Source organism: Chlorocebus sabaeus, chromosome 13, assembly GCF_047675955.1.
Source record: "Chlorocebus sabaeus isolate Y175 chromosome 13, mChlSab1.0.hap1, whole genome shotgun sequence".
NCBI classification, from domain to species: Eukaryota; Metazoa; Chordata; class Mammalia; order Primates; family Cercopithecidae; genus Chlorocebus; species Chlorocebus sabaeus.
Window position 1 is genome coordinate 33,595,114 of NC_132916.1, and position 22,639 is coordinate 33,617,752.

Sequence of the window (22,639 nt, forward strand, 5' to 3'; positions counted from 1 at the left end):
GTGGTGGGCGCCTGTAATCCCAGCCACTCAGGAGGCTGAGGCAGGAGAATCGCTTGAACCTGGGAGGTGGAGGCTGCAGTGAGCTGAGGTCGCACCACTAGACTCCAGCCTGGGTGACAAGAGACTCCACATCAAAAAAAAAAAAAATTTGTTTCTAATGTTTACCAGAGTCATTAAGCTTAGCATCAAGTTTTGTATTACTTAAATCAAATGTTACCATGTGTAAGGCTAATACAAAACCCAAAATTCATGATTTCTAAAGTTAATTATTCAGTCCACCCTTACAGGTTTTAAGGTTTATAGAGAAGTAAATTCTTAGTTCAAGTCCAGTGATTTAAACTAGAACATAATTTTGCCCACAAAATAACAAGAACCACATTTTAAAATCACAGCATGTAGCTTGGTAGTAATTTATACCAAATAGTACTTGGTTTTTACTTTATATGCAATATGAACTAAAATGGCAGAAAGTCACAAACTAGCTTTCAAATATATAAAAACAAGATATTATTCCTCTCATAAATTATTGGAAAACTACAGCATAATTTCTATTGATTTGTGGAAGATCAACTTGCAAATCACTCCCACAGGTGTACCAAGTCCTCCCTCCACCTATTACTTCCAAGGCTCTGCTTTCTATTGATATGAACATGCGCCTTAGTAACTATCTGCTGGTCTAGAGGAGCAATAAAAATTGAGTAGAACACCCACCCCAAGTGGACTAAGATAAATCTAGCAAGCATTAAATTTTATAAGCAAAACGCAGTAACACACTATTAATTCAATAAACATGTAGATTTATTTTAAGTCAGTTTGGTACATGATACAGATTGGTTTTGCAGTTTTTAATGAACTGAAATAGAAATGTCTAAATACAGCAGTATCTGCCTGTGCAACAAATATCTGTAAGGTAAAATAAGGTATCTGATAGAAGAACATCTGCAAGAACAAATCAGATGAAAAATCTGAAAAGGTTTCTATTACCTTCTGGATTTAAAAAAAAAAAACCCAAAAATTATTAATGGCTCAAGATACTACATTGCTAAAGTTAGGGGAAAAAGTAAAAAGGCTGTGAGTTCTGTTGCAAGAGCTCATCTGTAGACCTGCAAAATCTAACTAATTTTATATTATGCTTGTTGTTGTTAGAGCAGTGCTCAAAATTACAGAACCTTCAAATTGTTACATTTTCACAAAATTTGCTACATATGTTGACATTAATGTGTGTCAGGGAATTCATACCCAGGTAAAGGACAATTACATCATTGTAGCTAATTTTTGCCACCTTGGAGGAATGGAATTCTGCCTATTTTCAAATTAATCCTACAGCACTCACTAAAAACTAACAGCCATGGCACCATAATACATTTTGTGAGGTACCTAGAATATTACTAATGGAAACAAAAAATGTGAGGTAAAGCTACCTTTCCCCAAGAAACTTTGAAGCCAGAGATTTTAAACAATTAAGGCACTTGAAAACATTAGGTATATGTACAAATGTGCAAGTAAAACAAACAGCTGTACCGAGTAACAAAGAAACAGTAAATCTTCATCTTAATAACCTTTAACAGTTATCTAAATGCAGAGTTTCAGTTTATGAAATGAACCCAAGCAATCTGTCATTTCTTACTATAAAATATTGAAAATCAAGTGTGAAACTCAGCCACTATTGGCTGAAGAAACTAAATAAAACCGTTAATGACCTAGAAAAGCAAAAGCCCATTTTAAACTACTTAAAGCCTCTGAACTAGTCCAATGAGTCAAAGGCAAGGGAGAAATAATTCTCTAAAACTGAAGACCCTCTAAACGAGAAAACTATAGAAGTTAAAGTATGCATGCTTATTATACTATGGGAAACCAAGAAGAAAGGAAGGGAGAGAAAAAGTAAAAGCACAGTCTTTTTATACAGGACAATCAGTAAAAATCTACAGTAACCTGATCAACCAAAAAATCCTTAGGTGTTTTGAAATTACATTGGTCACTTCTGTCTTAAAACTTAAAATGATTGTCTCATTTAAATAAATGATTCTAAAATAATAAGATTGTCTCATTTAAATAGTAAATGATTCTAAAATAATGTATTTCCTTCTTGCCTCACCAAAGAAGTCACTTCTCAAGAAAGTCTGGTGGAAATCCTTTCAAGGTACAAGAGTGCTAGCATACTTTTTAAAGTACCAAGGAAAGTATAATTAAATCAATTTAGCTCTATACTTTTCAACAGCCATAAGAAAAATGTTGGGAGGTTCAATATATGAAGTCTTTCAATTTTGTATAACAGCCTTTAGCTTAAGTTTCTCTGCTCTGAAATAAATTTTCAATTAAATATTAACAGTATGATATCTAAAACAGGTTTACTTGCTCACATCAAGTTACATCCGCTGACCAATCCTTCCCTTCTTTAATGTGAAAGAACAAATCATAATAGCTACAGCTTACCTTTCACTGTCTTCTAAGGCACTGTTCTTTATTTTCTCAATGACATAAGGTGCTTTACAAGTATGAACAATAACCTGTTATACACTAATGGTATCCTTTCATTTCTTTAAATCTGGAATGTAATTCCTTGTGTGGCATCTTATTTCTAATGTAGAAAAAATAGCTGTTATCAAGCACAAAATTTTACTCTAAGGATACCATTTGTACTACTAAATTTATAAATTTATTCCACTTTTGAAATGACAGCCAAAAATCCACCTAATTGATTCTCATTTGGCACGTTCTTCTCAATTCTGCTCACTAAATTAAAATTACTAAATTTAAACTGCCAAGAGTCATGATGTTGTCTGCACAAGACAACATTTTCCATCACTTACAGAAAGTTACATTTGGCATGTTAAGGAAAAAAAAATAATAATCCCACAGCAGCAGCTATTTAGAACAAAAGAAGACGGCCACAGGATTCATGCAGAGTATTTTAAATATTCCTGTTGAACACAATGATTTAGTTGATTTTTTCTTCACGGATGATGCTCCCAAACATCCTATATGCATCCATGGAAATTTAAAGATCCTGGAATAGCGTCTTCCATGTGGGACATCTTGAAAGATAGTATTTTGGTTTCAGTGAGTTACACAAATGAATCACCAGTCCTTATTAATTCAACGGGTCTGTTTACAGAGTGTGGTAATTTCGTTCTTTAGATTTGCAGAATTTATAAAGAAAGAAAATTACAGCCTGCACACCCAAGACCAGGACAATTCCTCCAATGAAACTGGCTGCATCAAAGGTAGACTTTCGCACAGGTTGTGAGGTTGGAGTCACAGTGGTATTTGTTGTACCTGTTAGGGAAGACGAGAAGTAACATTCCTAAGTTTCATGGTCCTCTATTGTAATTTAAAGACTCACCTGAGCCTCTATTTTGCCATGTGTTAAATTTTATAAATTATTTCCTCGAGTCAAGTCTTTACAGCTAGAATTTATCCCTAATTGAGGAAGACAACCATATCCCATTTTTCATTCCACCGAAGGATACAAAGTGGTCAATGTTGTTGTACTACTACAAATATAAAAACAAAGGGAAAAATTCTCCTGGTATGTAAATTGTGCCCTGGGAATATATCAAACACTTCTAAACTATGCAACAATTTCTTCAGACTATGTACTTTTAGTTAATCGCGACTGTAAACATCAATAGTACTGAAAAATTCACATGAATTGTGAATTTACTAGTATTAGGTCAAAAATATGGTTGCAATTTTTCATGTTACAAAAATAATCTTAATAATATGCAAATTATAATTTCAACAAGTAAAATAATTTGTTTTTAAAGGCATATCCTGCCAATAAATTTCACGTGAGAAAGTATTATCAAATAATAAGGAAAAAACAAAAATCTGAATTTCTTTTCAGGCAGTAAAATGTTTCAAGAGGAAACAGAAAAAGCGATTTCCCATTTAAAATAACTGTTACTTTTTTCTTAGTACAGTGGCTGTACAAGTTGGTTACTTTAAAATTAATCACAACCGTTTTGTATTCCTTCTTGTGAAGACTGAGTGGCTTCACTGAAAATGAGAAAAAGGTGGCGTAAGCATGAAGCCAAAGAAATCACAAAAAGCAGGTAGAAGATTCATTAGCATCAGTTTTTTAAAAATATGGGTGGAGGAAAGGATTCCTAACCTGTGTACCTACAGTATCCTGTGGCATAATCTAAATATGACTTAAATTAGATTATGTCAAATCATCATTTAATAACAAGCTAATATTCACATTACTGAGCAATGTTAAGAAAAGGTTAAGTAAGTGAGGTGCACATCTGGTAGTGATTCAGACTTTTTAGACCTTTCTCAGTGAAAAGGACGGATATACATCTTCCCTCAAATTGCCATGCTCTCTTAAACAACACACAACCAATCCGATTTTACATACAAGTTGTACTGAAATGTTTGGAAAAACATTACTACTTAATTCTAAAGTGTCACGTCAACTGTGATTACACAGTTAAAAATGAGAAGAGGAATTTCAGCCAAGCTATCATTATTGTGTTAACAAAGCACTACACCTTGATCCCCCCTAAATGTAAGAGCAGTTCCATAACCATTAATGAAGAAACCTGGAAAATGATGGTAGAAATTGTAAAGGGCAACATCGTACACACATCCTACATCACTGTTAATCTAAAAAGCCTCAATTACCTGATGTAGTAACTGTCTTGGAAGTTGTAGAAGGGGAGGGCTGAACTGTGGGTTTAGCTGGAATGAAAACAAAATGTCTTTTTAAAAAACCTTAAATTTCTAGCTTCCTAGTTATCTAACAGCTTCAAAAAATAATGCTGCCAACTTCAACATGCTTTCAATTTTTTAAGAGACCAAAAGCCAAATTTCAGTTAATGGTTCACTAACATAGCTATGCACCCAAGAATACTAGGATTTAAGTGTATTTTAAAACATTAAGCAATCATAAAATTGTTAATATCTATGTATATATCTTGTATAAAATCTATGTATATATCTGGATAAAATTTGCCAAAACTTTTTTATCTTGCTCACAGCCAAGGGCAAGAATATATTTAGGGGAGGAAACTATCAGTTCTTCATAATCTTTCTCCTAAGACAAAAACTATTAAAGTTGTAAGTATAAAGTCGTAAGTTCTCTCTTACAAGGGTACTGAGACTTGCCTATCTTCTTCACTTCAGGGGTTGGCAAATTTTTCTTAAACAGGTTGAAAGCAAGTATTTTACTCTTTGGGCACTGTGTAATGCAAAAGCAGCCAAAGTCACCCTGCATATGAATGAGCATGGTGTGTTCCCAATGAAGCTTTGTAAGAACAGAGGCCCTGGGCCCGCAGTTCCCCCACATAAGATTCTAAGAGCCCAAGTGTAAGCTCTAGTCCACCACATAGCATGGGGACAAAATACTACTTGAGTTGCCATTACTTTTATTGGCAAGAACTGCAATTACTTTCGCACCAGCCTAAGAGTTGATGATACTGCTAAAGAAATGCACATTCTGAGAAGGATCAGTTTGAACGTAAAATCATTTTAGGGACTAAAGCACTCTTTTTTTTTTTTTTCTTTTTGAGACGGAGTTTTGCTCTGTCACCCAGGCTGGAGTCCAATGGCGCATTCTTGGCTCACTGCAACCTCCGTCTCCTGGGTTCAAACAATTCTCCTCCCTCAGCCTCCTGTGTAGCTGGGATTACAGGCACGTGCCACCATGCCCGGCTAATTTTTTATTTTTAAGAGAGACGGGGTTTCACCACGTTGACGAAGCTGGTCTTGAACTCTGACCTCAGGTGATCTGCCCGCCTCAGCCTCCCAAAGTGCTGGGATTACAGGCGTGAGCCACCGCGCCCAGCCTAAAGCACTCTTAAGAAGGGAACAGTGAACAACGTGTATTACAAGTTGTCATCTGTAAGAGTTCTCATATATGTGGTTATAGTTTATACAAATTAACATTTTTCCTAGCATGCAAAGAGCTACTAAATAATTAGTATATCAATTTTTTTTTTTTTTTTTTTCCGAGAGTCTCTCATTCTGTTGCCCAGGCTGGAGTGCAATGCTGCGATCTCGGCCCACTGCAACCTCTGCCTCCTGGGTTCAAGTGATTCTCCTGCCTCAGCCTCCCAAGTAGCTGGGATTACAGGCATCCGCCACTGCTCCCAACTAACTTTTGTAATTTTAGTAGAGATGGGGTTTCACCATGTTGCCCAAGCTGGTTTCAAACTCCTGAACTCAAGTGATCTGCCCGCCTTGGCCTCCCAAAGTGCTGAGATAACAGGCATGACTCACTGTGTCCAGCCAGTATATTACCTATTAAATTTCTACTAGTAGTATCAATACTAATAGAAGTCTGACCAAGGCTTTCAAAAAGGAAGGATGTGAATATAGTTTATACAAATTAACATTTTTTCTAACATCCAAATGGCTACCAAATAAATTCAAAGTTTGCTGGAGCGTTTGAGAAAGGTTTCATTAAGAGGTTGTCCTAAGGGTAGGGTTCAAATTTTTGGAAAGTGCACTATAGGAGTCACTAGCTAAGAGAGCTTCTTTTGTCTTAGGAAATCATTAGGTAAGTCAGGCTTCAGAGTGCAAGGGCTTCAATATGAGAATCTGCTTATGCTGGTGGGCAGCTAGGGATGCTTTGGGGAAAGATGAGGAAGATTAATCATATAAGAGTTATATTTTTATAAAAATGTAAGGTGCTATGCAAACATTCATTTTTGTACTGTTTCAGAAAAAAGGATTTGAGGGCTAAAGAGAATCTGGAAAACAAATGTTACTTCTGTTTAAAGTACATAACTGAATAGACTTCAAAGTGATATGCTTAACCCACAAAAGACAGGGAAAGGGTGCCAAATACCTATTGATGAAGCACAGAAATGAGGTAATCTTTTCACTGTATTAGACTTTCAAACAATCAAAATAAAAACCTCAATAGGAATCAGCATCCTCCCAAATTCTACTAATATAAAAGAGAAAGTTCTGGGCTTTAACAGTAAATATACACTGAAAGAGCAGGGCTTGACAGTTTTCAGATATTGCTAAATATCTGAATATTGCTAAAAGCGTATCTTTAAAGACGAGGACTCTCGTAACAGGTAGACTACCCATGTCCCAAAGTTGACAGAATCCTAGGAAACTAAAGTATTCTAATTTTTACATGACAATGAGTAAACAGAGAGCTTAAGACTTCTTTTATTAGTATTGATACTACTTAGAAGCTAATAGGTGATATACAAATAATACTGATGGATATGTTCAGACCTATTTGCTTTCTTTTCCCTCTTACTTCAAGCACTGTTGTACATACTTTCATCCATTCTGCTCTTGATTAAACAGTTCTCTCATCTCTCCATGCTGGGAAAATCTTAGGGGAAAATATTTGACCTTATCTCTGATAAGACTGGTCCTTACACAGAATTCCTAGATTAGAGGCTGTGATTACGTTAAAGCTCATTATTCCTATCAAGGTTTTTACTGCTTCCATGTAACAACAAAAAATAACTTTACAAGTTAAACACATCAAATTCTGTTCAATCTCAAAACACTATTACTAATTGTTTGACAATGTTAGGAAAAAAAATTCTGCAAATTTGCAATTTGATTCTCACTACCCAGCCTCAGAACAAGGTAAAAACTAGTTCTTTTTTATAAGTAGGCAAAATATTTTATTTTCAATTTTGAAAAAATGACAATATTTTGAAAAATTGACAATATTTTCAAAATAAAAGCACCACTTAGGGAATATACCTCTGTTGACCTACTATTTTACTAAAAAAAAAAAAAAAAAATCATTAGGAAAGGTAACAAAAAAATCTTAAGTTATAAAAGCTGCTATTAGTGGTAAGAAAATCTAGAAAATGCCATAAAAATACTGAATTAGTCCCATCCGAGAAAAAGGTTACTTCCTGCCATTTTTCTAGGCATGTATACAAAAGCTAAAATTGTACTACAATTGCTTAATACAGTTTACCTTCCACTTCATATAAACATTTTCCACTATATCTGACATATTTTGGCTATTCTATTATTTGTACTGAAGGAGGGCCATTATAATTAACCTCATTATGCACTCTTCTATATAAATTAGATTCTCTTTGCATTAACTGCCCCTTCATTTCTCACTTGCTCTCTTTGGCAGAAGGTACACATGCCAGGAAAAGCAACCGCCTAAAGGTTTGTTCTTCAACTAGTGTTAATTGATGCATTTTCTGCAGATAAGCCCTTGCCACTTTCCACCTTTACAGCACCAAAGAGAGCTACAGCACAAAAGACTCATGGCAATTCACAGGAGGACCCAGGGTGGAGAAAGCTGCAGAGAACTACATCAAGAGTGAACCTAGTTCTGAAGAAATGAACAACAGTTCTGAAGAAATTGTTCCCCCACTTCCTGCACCCCATTTTCTTTTCATAACCAACCTTCTGAAAATTACTTTTCTCCAAACACCTCTGGTTTCAGCAACCTTCAACATCCTACTTAGTCAATGTCTTCTAATGAGTGTTAAACATTTACAACCACATCACCATATAATCATCAGCTCAAAATAAGTTTTGTATCATTTGCAGACTTCCATGGCATGACTATTTCCATGGTAACCAGTTTCAAGTTACCAACACGGTATCACTGAACACGGGTTGGAAAGAGCTACTCATAACTGGCTAGCAAAAGTTTGTCCAAGCCAGCTCCACACACCGCTGCCCAACAGTTTCAAGATTGAGTTCTTGTCCTTGTTAGAGCACTTGACCACTTTTTCCTTTGAAAAATGACACCCACAACCACATACGGTTAGTTTCTTGCACATACTTCTCTGGGCTTTTTAACTACCCTACCCATCCCTATTTCCTCCCCTATCCTCTTCCTAGCCCTTAGACATTACTGTTTCCTCGAGTCTGGTCCTCAAGCCCCATCTCTTCTTTCTATATGCTCCTCCAGTGCCTCTACTACTATCTATGCCAATTTATATTTTTAACCAAGAGCTCTTGCCTGACTTGCAGTTTCCTGAACACTGAACAGATCCCACTTAAATGGATTCTAGGCATCTTAAACTAAAATCCCAAATGACAGCCAACCATCAATGACTGCTCTTCCTCTTTTTTGCTTACTTTGGTGAAAATTCCTCCCCTTCTCCCTATCACTCTACCTCTCCTTCTCTCGGTCATGAAGTCCTACCCCTTCTACTTTCTAAACCTACTTGCAAACATCTGCTGCCCACCTCTGTCCTCTAGAATTACTGTAACTGGCTATCTAATCTCCTGAGTTCCTTCTGGCATCGTTCCAACCTACTCTCCACAATGCCAAAATAAGTTCTTTTACTAAAATGCAAGTCTGATCATATGACCTACATACTTTAAAATCTTTCAGGATAACATCCAAGTCTACCATCAAGGCATACAAAAGTGCTTCCCCATTCTGCTCTTGCCCTGGTGACAGATCAACTTAACTGCTTCTCACCTTGCACAGGATGGGACACTCTTTGACCTCACTGTACTACTTCACATCTCCTCCACATGTGCTGACCTGCAGCTCCACCTGGGAGGCTCTCTCCAAGTTTTACCAGTGCCGTTTCACTACCAAGCTATCACCACATCTGCATCCCACCCAATACACATACCTTCCTACAAATTTCCCAACCTGTTGTGCTGAGATCTTTCATTGTTCCTACAGCAGACAAAAGGCTGGCTTATCCCTACCATCTACCCTAGTACTTGTCTTGGAATAGATGCATTTAATATTAGTAAAATGTTAAGTATTTAATATTTACTTTTCCTATCAAGTTAGTAAATTTTAAGGAGTTCTTATCCACGCTGTTGAGGGTATGATAAAAACTTTCCAGGTTGACAGGAATGAAAATAATAAATCTTTCTGGAAAGTCTTAAAATAATCATACCCTCTGACCTAGAAATTCTGTTGACTCGATCCTATTAGAGATAAATACAAATGCAATTCCATATGAGATGTTCACTGCATGGAGAGTGAGAGATGTCCTAACTCTCCAATCAAGAGCAGGATGGGTTAAGTGTATACCATAATATTTACATTAAGAGAGAAAATACAGGCTGGGCACGGTGGCTCACACCTGTAATCCCAGCTCTTTGGGAGTCTGAGGTGGGCGGATCACTTGAAGTTAGGATTTCAAGACCAGCCTGGCCAACGTGGTGAAACTGTGTCTCTACTAAAAATACAAAAATTAGTTGGGCATGATGGCAGGTGCCTGTAATCCCCGCGACTCAGGAGTCTGAGGCAGGATAATCACTTGAACTTGGGAGGTGAAGGTTGCAGTGAGCCAAGATTGCACCACTGCACTCCAGCCTGGGCAACAGAGCAAGACTTCGCCTCCAATAAAAAAAGAAAAAAAAGAAAAAAAAAAAAAGAAATACAAAGGTGCATGAGCATTATTGTACAATTTCATAAAAAGTGTATTTATCTAGATACACATATAAAAAAGACTAGAAGAAATTAATCACTGAAAACATTTTGGGGTGCTCTGGATGATAATAATTATAATTTGCTTTAAGCTTCTATATTTCCCAAGATTTCCACTAAATCTATAAAAAGTACTTTATAGACTCAACGTACACAGCCTCAGCAAATCTGCTCATACTCCCCAAATATAAAACACTGGAGCTATGTGTCACTGCCACAAAAGGTAGAGATTAACGTGAACTGCTGTGGTCTAAGACTTTAAGTTTTTACTCATCTTTAAAATTATACTAACAACTTTTACATAATTATTTAAAATTAATCCATTAAGAGCTTAAAAATACTGAAGCAAAAGGAAGAAAATGGTCATCTTGAATTACCTGTAGAATTGGCTGTTGGCACCAGAGTGGCTGTGGGCACTACTAAAAAAAGAAAAAAGAAAAACCATATACCTCAAAGCTATTTAAAATATCACAATCTATAACGCTACTTCCTGACCTGCAATCATTTGAGTACCACTTTTTACAATACTTAAGTACTACCTATGGAAGAGACTGACAGTTGCCCCCAAATACCAGTCTCTTCTTCTTTAGAAATAGAATCACCAATTTTTATCAACACCTCCCTTCCTCCTGAAAAGACATTTCCTAGTCTCCAGTGCATCTAGGTCATCATGCGTAACCTCTAGGAAACATCCTTAAAATAAGATACAAGCCTTTCACTCCCTTCTTCATCCTGCTGGCAGGAAAAAAATCAATGTGAGGGCTGGAACATAAGCACCCACCTTGGACAGTAGGGTCAAAGCCATTTTTGAGAAGTGAAAGAGTGAAAACCTAAAGAAGCCTCAGTTCCTAATGGTTGCAGAGCTGAACTGAACTCTACTCCACACTTCCTTTACATGAGAGAAAAGTAAATCAGTCCACTGCTTAAACCATTGTAATTTGGGGGTTTATGTCCTTCATAGCTGAAACTATTTCTAACTGGTATAATTAGAACTAATTCTAACTGGTATATCATCAAATAAGCAGCATTAAAAATTCAGTTTTCCTTTAAATCAGTGTTTTCAAAAACGTTCTAATACTAACAAAATCTTCATTACTTAATTTTGTCTCTAAGCAGTATCACAAAACCACAGGTCTGACAGTTATTAGTTTATCTCACACATATTAAAATAAATAACTATTAAAAATGTTTGGGCCAGGTCTGGCGGCTCAAGCATGTAATTTCACCACTCTGAGAAGCCAACGTGGGAAGACTGGTTGAGCCCAGGAGTTCAAGACCAGCCTGGGCAACATAGTGAGACACCATCTCTACAAAAACTTTTTAAGTTAGCCAGTTATGGTGGCATGCACCCGTAATCCCAGGTTCTGGGGAGGCTGAGGCGGGAGGATTACTTAAGCCCAGGAATACAAAGTGGCAATGAGTTATGATTGCGCCACTGCACTCCAGCCTGGGCAACAAAGAGACTGTCTCAAAAAAAGTTTGTTCCTGTACCACCGAACTATATTATGCACCCCGTGTAAAGTAAAACTGATTTAATACTAATGAAATCTTCAGTTACCAAATTCACACTGGGATGGGGCAACCCCTACCAAAATTAAAGAGTCAAAGGTAGTCTTCCAAGGTTAGACATACTCCACAAAAATCTTTTTCTATTCAATTATTATCTATGCATCAAATTAGGAACATGCCTTTCCCACTGATTTACAATCTCATTAGAAAAATCAGCAGCTTCAAGTAGAATTTTAACATTTTGTTGGACGAATAGTAAAGGTTAAAGAGCAATCAAGTTACTTAGATTAAAATACAGAAAACTGATGGGTATAGAAAAGCTCATTTAACCATAGCACCAACGATGCTGCAGACTAAATATAACAATCAACAATCCCCAGTATCATAACACAAAAAGTGCTAGAATGAGGTTTTCCAGACCTGCAAAATACATAGGGTCTAAACTGTGATGAATTCCTAGAAAAGCTTAAAAAAAAAAAAAAAAGGTGTGGGGGCAGAAAATGCATCTACACTTACACCATCCACACTGTAGCTAAATCACTAAATCACGCTTCAAATAGCATCCTTTAATCAATCAATACGAATATGTTATTCATATTCCAATTCTAACAAGATGAGAATTATGGCAATGCTTCAAACAAAGTACTGAAACAAGGTTTTCTGAGGCAATGATCTTCCTCACCTCTCTGTGGTCAGCTTCCAAGCAGCCAATATGAATACTCACCAGAACAGAAGTCTGTCGTGTTCCCCACTTGACAATCACTAACTGTTGAGTTATTTGAACAATAGCTCTCATCTGTTGGCGGCGGGAGGGGAGAGACAAACAGCATCAACCACCCATTTGTATTATCTTTGACTTTGCTACTAAGCTCTATGACATCAAACCCAAACACTTTAGAAGTGGGGGGGGGGGGGCGGGGGGGGGGAAACAACAACCAACTTTAGAGGTGTTTTGACCCAAAGTTAAACCCACAGATAAAATCCTGTCATTCTCCTTTTCCCATTGACTTAGAGATTACACAGGATCCCTTTTATGCATTAAAAATCCACATTAATATACAGAACAAACAAATCTGCAACACTTAGATCTCAGAATTGTGGAAAGACTGCTGCACAATCAAGAAAGGCAGCCATCATCTAAAAAGAGGGCAGGTGGCTCATCCCTATAATCTCAGCACTTTGGGAGGCCAAGGCGGGAGGATCACCTGAGGTCAGGAGTTCGAGATCGGCCTGACCAGTATGGTGAGACCCTGCCTCTGCTAAGAATACAGAACTCCTATTAAAAAAGAAAAACAAAAAAGGGCAGAGACAGTAAGTTGAAGTGGTCAGGGTTTTTATTAAGAGGTTTAGTAAACAGAAGAGGCACCCCATAACACTGTAGAAACTCTATTCCAGATCTCACTGCTTTAGTCTTCTATACTTTCTAAAATAACTTTCCAGGATAGGTAGACTTGGAGCAAGAGTTAAGGGGAGAACCTTTCCCAAGAAATCTTAAAGTAGAGCATTCCATCTCCAAAATTCACCAACTCTTGCATACTCTCACATAAAGGTGAAGAGTACACCCTTAAATCCCATTTTATGACCTAAAAAAGAGACACTTCTGTAACAAAAAAGTTAATTTACCCCAATTTAGTTCATACCTTAAAGAGCCTTCTGAAATTTACGTAGTGATGTAATTTCCAGTACTACTAAAATTTTTACCAAATAAAAAAACTTATGTAGCTTTAGTTTTTCTACTTAAAAACAAACAAAAAACCACCAAAACGACTAGATTGTTTTACTGATAAGAAAGTACAACCACTTTAAATTAAAAAAACAGAATTAAAATAATTTATGCAGTAATCTCATGGTTCTACTAAGAACTTTATTGAATTTCAATGTACTTCCCGCTAGTTCTCTACCTCTTGTATTAACAAAAGCACAGAAGAGTCAACTCTCCCTGCCTCATTCTTCTCTATACCTAAGCATCCAACAGTTAATCAGGTCTCTTCGTATTTCACGTTGCAGAATATCTGTAAATCAATGTCTCAAACAGTTTTCAACATAACCTTCATTCACAGTTAATTTCAGTTTATTAAAGTACTCTTAATCCTTAAAACAGCCTTTTAAAAAAACTAGGCGTGGAAGCACGCACCTGTAGCCTTGGCTACTATGGAGGCCAAGCTACGAAGATTGCTTGAGCCTAGGATTTCAAGACCAACCTGGGCAACACAGGAGACTCTATCTCATAAAAAAACAAACTACTGAGCTTTAGTTATCAAGTATTCAGGAATCTAAAGGGGGGATGGGAGACAAAAAGAGACTTTCAGGAGGAGTGCTAGGCAACTGGCACTTTAAAGGAGTACTGGATTTACAAAATAAATAGTGCACAATATCCTAAATGTCCTACATAACTTCCAAGTGTTTAAGAGTTATTGTATTTTAAAATGTTATAACAAAACAGTTCTGCATCCCCAAAGTTTCTTACCTTTACATTCTATCCAAAAGCAGGTAGTATTAACAGTGCTAGCATTAAAACAGGAAACGCAGCTGTTTCGACCTTCACAGGTTTCTGGGGGGTTGGGGGAAGAGATGCATGAAATCAATGATTTTATTGGTATCTTATCTGAATCTGTATTACTTATCTTTTTGAACAGTAAGTATTACATACAGGACCAAAATTACTAATTCAAAGAAATGATAAAACTTTATAAACTGGCTTACTAAGAAATTCCAATCATTACAAAGCCATAAGTAAACGCATTAGAAAAACAAACAAGCTAGTGGTCACTCTTAGTACAGTGTCTGATGGTATCTATCTAACCAATCCTTCTTCACAGGACAACTAGTTGAAAGACACACACAGTCATTAAGGATTCAGGCATTTCAAAGCATCCTTAATACATAAAAATATTGAGAAAAAGGCTTGGCTGTAAGACCAACACTACATATGAGAAAATCACTACCCACAAACATCAGATAAAACCCTGAGATTTTTAGTAGTAACAGTAGTAGTTTAACAGGTTGAACCCAAGCCCTGATGATGCCCGTTCTGCTGCAAAAAAAGATCATTTCCCAGGGATTCTCGATTCATAAATGATCCACTCTTGACAGGATCCTCTACAACTGGAGACAACATCTATAAGGCCATATTCACGTGCATATAATTCAAGTTAACGAGGTATTTGTCAATAGTTCATCCTAGGCCAAACAGTCCAGAAACAAGTACTCATCACCATAATTCAATTTCCGGAGAAGAACGGACTATAAAATTGCGCTCTATTTTCCAGTGAGTAAAAGCAGTAAGACGAAAGAAAAAAAGAATTGGGCTCTATTCATTTTCCTAGAAACTAGATGCCTCCGAATATTTTCATTTGCTTTGCTCCTGCCTAAAAAATAGTTCTGCAGAGGCACCGCGTTCAATACTTCACCATTAGTACTTATTAAAGACTGGGACACGTACGGTGCGGGGGCAGGAGGGTTCATAAAGTAGAAATGAATTTTAAGTTTGTATACATAAAACATGCTGTTTAAAAATCTTTGTGCTTGATGGGGGTAGCGGAGCGAAATGTCTGAAATGTTCTTTACAATGAACTAAACTTCCTACCTTTCAGACCACACCACACCCACTTATGATTTCCAGAAAATACGTACCTCCTTTGCATGCACTTCAATTACACAAAGGCAATTAATTTGATACTTCCAACCTTCTCTTACACACACACAATTCTGAAAGGAAACTGCCAAATTAAGTCGGAGACAAACATATTCTGCTCTATCACCTTAAAAATAGTGCGGTTAGAATTCCCAGTATTATACTGCAATTTACTTCCCTCGTTTTGAAATGTTACCATTACATCTTCCTGAAACTAACAAAACATTAAGTTTACTATGTACTTTATCAAACTTTTACAAAATACTAAAACTAGAGGAGAATTTGTAGACTATGAATGCCGTGATAAAAATCATTACACTTCGGCATTCTTCGGTCGAAAAACCAATGTTAACTACAATAACCAATCATACGAGACTGCAGGTTTTAAACATCTGGTGTTTCTCCTGCTTATTACCTCAAACTTATCTTCCTTCTCTCTTTTGCGTTGTCACGGTATGTGCCAATTTCTGCTTTAAAATGTATGTATACCTTAACCAGCCCTATTCGACTGTACATAACAGAAGACATGCTCCTGATCAGATTTTAGAAAACCCACAGACCTGGGCACAAATCCCAATTCCACAACCTACTAATACGCCGTCTGAGCACAGGACATAGTGAAGAAAATTTTAAAAACAATTGAAAAAAAAGAATAAACATACACTGCGAGGAGAGTTTACTCATCTCTGTCTCTACACCTACCTCCTAGGTTTCACTACTTACCTTCCAGTTGAGCCTTAGGATACGTACGCAAAACACTCGGTACATACATGGGTACTTTTCTTCCTTTTCGCACACCATGAAGTGTGAAGTTTTCACTAACTATGTGCTCAAACCTCAGTTACATTCTATTCCTATCTGCAGAATCAATGTAATTAAATCCCAAGCGGCTTTCTCAGACTCAAGTCTGAGACACCAACGAGCATTACCGTCTTTAAGTTTCTCTTTCCCGGACTTCCGGAGAAAGCTACCGCCGGAGAGAGGCGACCGGCCGCAGCGAGAGGCAGCTCGGCCCCACCGCCAACCTCAGAGGCGCGACGCCCGGCCCCCTCCTCAACCCCACCGCTGCCCCCGCGAAAAAAAGCCACGTCCTCACTTCCGACCCCAAGTGAGGCTAGGGATTACCATGCACTTTTAAAAGGCACCTCGACTTGGAACACTTCGAGGTGGGCCCCAGCCCCGCAGCCACGGGGAATCGCGAGTCCCCTGCCCCCCAGCGCGCTCCCCACCCGGCTCAACCGCGAGTGGACTCCAGGCGGGCCGCCATGTTGCCGGAGTGGCCACCGCACCCCGAGCGCGGCCGGCCCGCCCGACCCTGGCCGCAGCCCGGGCCCCGACCGCAAGACGGGCAGGCAGTGCGGCTCGGCGGAAAGCCCATAGGGCCCGCGCCCACCTGGTGCCGGAGTGGTGACCAGCGGGAGGGACGTCACCGGCGCCGAGGTTATGTTGGAGGTGGGCGCTAAACTCGTCACGTTCGTGTGCGGCGTTGTGTTCCCTTCCGCAGACAGCACGCAGAGCACGGCCAGGCAGGTGACGGCCCAAAGCAGTGAGCGGGAGAGCCGCGACATCGTGTCCTCAACGCTGACGTCCGGGGGAAAGCTGCGGCGCGCAACGCTCGGTCAACTCCTCAGTCTCCTGCGGCGCCGCCTCCCAGACTATGTTTCCCCGCGGGAGCGCGCTGGGGTCACGTGAGGGGCCCCTGTTCTCAGTGTGCGGGGGCGAAGCGGAGGGAGGTGGGGCTTGGGCGATACCAACGGGAATTCTACGGGGGGAACCAGGGGAGTTGGGAGGAAACCGAAGGAACCTGGCCCTCAAAGAGACTGTGCCACAGCCAAGAAAACTGGGAGCCCCTGAAAATCATTCTTCTTCCCCTCCAATTGCCACTCACGACGCAGCTGGACTTGTCTCATACCTGCGATAGGGACGGTCCCCACCCTGACGTTCATGGAACAGCCGACATGACGTAGCCTACGGCGTCCACCTGACCGCCTCGCTAGGCCGTAATTCCGCGGCCCCACGTGACCTCCAGGGCCGCGCCTTCCGGACGCAACTCCGCTGGGGCGGAAGTTGGTTTTGTGCGGCTCACAAGAACTAAGTTTGTGCTGTGCTGCCGGATCCCCAGAGTGTTTCCTTATATTCTCTGCAGGACCCCTTCCTTTTTTCTTGAAGATTGATTTTGCTGGAAGTTATCCTATGATGGGACTCCCTAGGGGAATGGAGGCACCACGTGGTTAAGGAGTTTGTGCTTTGCCGCCCACGTAGTGTGGGCTGCTGAGGCGCCGCCCGGGTCAGAGCCGCAGAGCGTCTACTCTGTCACTTTCTCAGCCTGACTTTTCCGAATTGCTATTTCAGGCGGCGGTTGCAGCAGCCGGTCTGTGTCAACTCCACCACTGTAGTCAGAGAATCAAAAGCTGTCTGAGTTGGAGGCCACTGGGGCGGCTGCCACCCCCACATTACCAGTGAGGAAATTGAGACTTAGAAAAGTGACCTGACCTGGATACGGGATTGCCTGGCATCAGAGCTGGATTCTTAAGTGCCTGTTAGTGTTCAGGCACTGCTAAGACTTTTATTTAGTAAGGGTGAGCGCCATCTACTGCCAAGACTCACAAAATGTTCGCAAAGTTTCATACGGTTATCAAGTGGTAAAAATTAGACTTCAAAGTTGTATTTAATGCTGTGTTTTCAGCTGTTGTACACTTATGTGATTTTAATTACGCAAAGTTATCCTAATAATATAGGAATTTTAATTGCTTTCGTGAGATCTGTTATGATGTGCCACGAACGCCAAAAAAGATGACTGCATAGTGCTTTACCTTTTTGCTCAAATAGAAAGCTTTTTATTTCCCCTTGGGATCTTATCAGTGTCGTACCCTCAGGACTATGAACATTTGTTCCAATACCTACGCTAGTTGGAGTAGTGTTGCTTGGATGTAAACAAAAGCTGATAATTTTGACTGATCCAGACCATGGACAGAAGAATACTCTCAGGGAAGTGAGCTCCCACCATCATTCCTTCAAACGAAGTGTCTGCTCTTCTCTCAGGAGGCCTCGCTCTGTATTTAACACTTGTCTGGCACCCAGACCAAATGAAAGCACAAGGCAACTTTAATTTTTTTTTAAGGTTAAGAATGTAAATAGGGGCCAGGGGCGGTGGCTTACGCCTGCAATCCCAGTACTTTGGGAGGCCAAGGCGGGTGGATCACCTGAGGTCAGGAGTTTGAGACCAGCCTGGCCAACATAGTGAAACCCCGTCTCTCCTAAAAATACAAAAATTAGCCAGGCATGGTGGCTCGTGCCTGTAATCCCAGCTACTATCGGGGCTGAGGCAGGAGGATCGCTTGTACTTGAGAGGCGGAGGTTGCGGTGAGCCGAGATCGCGCCACTGCCCTCCAGCCTGGGTAACAGAGAAAGACTCCGTCTCAAAAAAAAAGAAAGAAAAAAAAGTAAATGGAAGCTCTGTTCTCAGAACCCGGTGTGTTGTCTTCTTTCTACCCTAGGATAAACACACTCCTCTGTGGAGACCATTGTTTAACAGTTTGTCACCTGAATGTTCAACTCTAGTCCTCAGATATTCCTCAGTCCTGATAAAGGGACATTTCACGCTCTTGTTTTAAGACTAGAAACTATTGGTTTATTTTATTTTGCGTGGCAACTGTAGAGGTAGATCAAAGGAGTTCCAAAGTCATTTTCACCATTTCAGAGAGACAGTTTTTTTTTTTGTTTTTGTTTTTGTTTTTTCAGTTCCTGAAAGAGTGAGGTTCTGTTTATTGTTGTCATAGAGCAGGGTTTCTCAATCTTGGCACTGTCGAGATTTCAGGCCGACTCATTCTTGTTTGTCCTGTGCATTGTTGGATGTTCAGCAGCCTCTACCCACTGGATGCCAGAAGCACCCCACTTCTCAGTTGTGACTACCAAAAATACCTCCCGATATTGTTAAATGTCCCCTGGGGGTAAAATCACAGTTGAAAAGCACCCTCAGAGAGTTCTGCCTGCAAGGTCAGCCATCACTCAGGTTATTTCCTTAGACACTTTGCTTGCAATTAGGTTGTTGATTGGTTGTTAGAGCCACCTTCTTAACCATTTATTTTCTTGAAAGCAGCAAAACAGAGTGCTTCTGCGCTTGTGAATCTTCTAGCAGTATAAGCTCCCGCTAAGATTTTTAAACAGCAAATTTTCATACAATGCTTCAGCCTTATGTCAATACCTTTCCCCAAATAAACAGACTAACACTACAAACAGGACCCTGCCTTCTAGCTATAACTAACATCCAGTGGCCCCTTAATAATCAGAGGTTTGGCTCCACTACTTGATAGCAAGAAGTACAAACCCTCTTGTACTCGCTTGTGTTAAAGGGAATCCATTCACTGTAAGAATATGACAGTAAATCTTACAGGTGTTCAGGGGTGGGAAATCAAATGTGTGAGGGCCAATGGAGACTTGAACCTAAAAGGAGGAATCCGGCCGGGCGCGGTGGCTCACGCCTGTAATCCCAGCACTTTGGGAGGCCGAGGCGGGCGGATCACGAGGTCAGGAGATAGAGACCATCCTGGCTAACACGTGAAAACCTGTCTCTACTAAAAAAACTCGGGAGGCGGAGCTTGCAGGGAGCCGAGATCGTTCCACTGTACTCCTGCCTGGGCGACAGAGCGAGACTCTGACTCAAAAAAAAAAAAAAAAAAAAAAAAAGGAGGAATCCCTAGCGTGTGGAGCTGGTTTGCTAGGAGTTCAGGCTTCACCCCTACAGGACATTGCCAGATCTGTATCCCCACAGCCAGTCATCTCTATTGCCCAGTATTACAGTTACAACTCTTGAAAGAGATAACTTGACTGAGTACCATGCCTTCCCAACCTGTCTGTTACCTACTGTCTGCTCTGACACCATCCATGCAGTCTACACTAGAGCTTCCAATTATCCTAACTGGTCATGTTTTCTTCTGCATGTGGATCTTCATCCGTGCAATTTCTTCTGCCTAGACCATTCTTATTCCCTTCTGGCATCTGACCAACTCCTACTTCTACTTTCAGGTCTCTCAGCCAAGCTGTCACTTCCATCTTAAGCTATCCTTAAAATATTCAACTACCCCTTTCTCCCCACTCCCAGACTACAAAAAATGTTCCTGCTCTGTGCACCCTGGACTTGCCCGTAACAAAGCATATACTGCTTTATTTAACAATTGTCTTTCTCGCTAGATTAACTCAGAATAGAGACAGTGCTCACCAGTTTATTCCCTGCACTTAATTTTTTTTTAAATGAATAAATGAACAGACTGGCTTATTTCAGTCAGTTGTCCACCCTTGCCAATAATTAGCTGCATTGAAAAGTACAGGAGGAGCTCGGCGTGGTGGCAGGCACCTGTAATCCCAGCTACTTGGGGGGTTGAGGCAGAAGAATCTATTGAACCCGGGAGGCAGAGGTTGCAGTGAGCCAAGATTGCACCACTGCCTTCCAGCCTGGGCAACAGAGTGAGACTCCGCCTCAAAAAATAAAAGATAATAGAATAGAATAGAATAAAAAAATAAGCGTAGGAGGGCAGCTGCTACAAATAGCTCCCTGAACTCTTCAGCTGTGGGTCAGGGCAGATTCATCTAGAGGAGTATGGGTGGGAAGCAAGGGCTGGCATCTATAAGACAGTTTTAACAGCATATATTAAAGCTCATTTAGTAGTATTTGAATCCGTTTTGACAAAGAGAAGGATTGGACAAATCAAATATTAGTGAGCTAAAACTGTATATGCAGAGTCTTACTATTAATATTGTGATTACAATTGAGGGTGAAATTCTAGAGATACTCTCATTAGGAGGCTCTCCGCTTTATGGATGTTTCTTTGAAAAGTGTGCCAGGGCACCAGAGGGGAACATGATACTTCAGAGCAGTTGTTGTTAACCTTGGCTGCACATTGGAACTACCTGGTGGCAGCAGTGGTGGTGGTGGGTGTTGAAAAATACTGATACTAATGCCTAGGTACTGATTTAATTGGTCTGGAATAATGTCTGAGCATCAGGAGTTTTAAAAGCTTCCCAGGTGTTTCTAATCTGCAGCTTAGTTGGAAAACCAGTTCTTTACCCTTGCTTTTCAGAGTGTGGTTCTCGAACCAGTATCATTTATATCATGTGGAAATTATATCATGTGGAAATGCATCAGAAATGCCGAACTTCAGGCCTCCGCCTCAGATCTCCTGAATCAGAACCTACATTTTAACAAGATTCCCAGAAGATATGTACATGTGTGTAGTCTTAAAGTTGAAGAACAGCCAGATGCAGTGGCTCACGCCTGTAATCCCAGCACTTTGGGAGGCCAAGGCGGCAGATCACCTGAGGTCAGGAGTTTGAGACCAGCCTGGCCAAACCAGGCAAAACCCCATCTCTGCTAAAAATACAAAAATTAGCCAGGCGTGATGGCGGGCACCTGTAATCCCAGCTTCTTGAGAGGCTGAGGCAGGAAATTTGCTTGAACCCAGGAGGTGGGGGTTGCAGTGAGCCAAGATCATGCCATTGCACTCCAGCTGGGTGACAGAGCGAGACTCCATCTCATTAAAAAAAAAAAAAAAAGTTGGAGAACACTGCTTTACACTATGGCTTGCACAAAAGTATTCTATCCTAAACCGCTGCAATTTTTTCTTTTTTGAGAAAAAAATGAATAAATGAACAAACTGGCTTATTTCAGTCAAACTGGTGCAATCTAAGCTCACTGCAACCTATGCCTCCCTGGGCTCAAGTGATCCTCCCACCGCAGTTTCCTGAATAGCTGGGTGTGCCACCACACCCGGCTAATTTTTTGTATTTTTGCTTGAGACGGGGTTTCACCATGTTCCTCAGGCTGGTCTAGAACTGCTGAGCTCAAGCAATCTTCCCCCCACCCCCCCGGCCTCCCAAAGTGCAGGGATTACAAGCATGAGCCACCATGCCAGGCCTGCAATTCTTAACAGTGATTCATCTACAAAATTACATCAAGACATACTGTTTTTGCTTCTTTCTTTACAAACATATGTAAGGTTAGCACACAAACAGCACAAACCTCCTGGTTGTGCAGGAGTCATGGCCCCAGCCCAGGTTCCCTTTAGGCTGGCACCTGAGATGCATGATTTTTGTTTTGTTTTGTTTTTTTGAGATGGAGTCTCACTCTGTCACCCAGGCTG

At 40.1% G+C, this 22,639-nt stretch overlaps 1 protein-coding gene across 3 annotated transcripts; it reads right to left on the bottom strand.

The window, feature by feature from the left end:
• Positions 1-780: 780 nt before the first annotated feature.
• On the bottom strand, positions 781-17,193 carry CD164 (CD164 molecule). Of its 3 annotated transcripts, none has more exons than XM_008007381.3 (6): positions 16,897-17,193; positions 14,337-14,420; positions 12,594-12,665; positions 10,738-10,776; positions 4,630-4,686; positions 781-3,276 (listed from the first exon to the last, which is right to left on the bottom strand). In XM_008007381.3, the coding sequence occupies exons 1-6, from the start codon at positions 17,069-17,071 to the stop codon at positions 3,110-3,112; spliced, it is 594 nt and encodes a 197-aa protein (XP_008005572.2). In that variant the 5' UTR covers positions 17,072-17,193; the 3' UTR covers positions 781-3,109. The 3 variants fall into 3 exon arrangements, with proteins under 3 accessions (XP_008005572.2, XP_008005571.2, XP_008005573.2); XM_008007380.3 differs by having other exon boundaries at positions 10,738-10,779; positions 16,897-17,188; XM_008007382.3 differs by lacking the exon at positions 10,738-10,776 and having other exon boundaries at positions 16,897-17,188.
• Between the last annotated feature and the right edge of the window lie 5,446 nt (positions 17,194-22,639).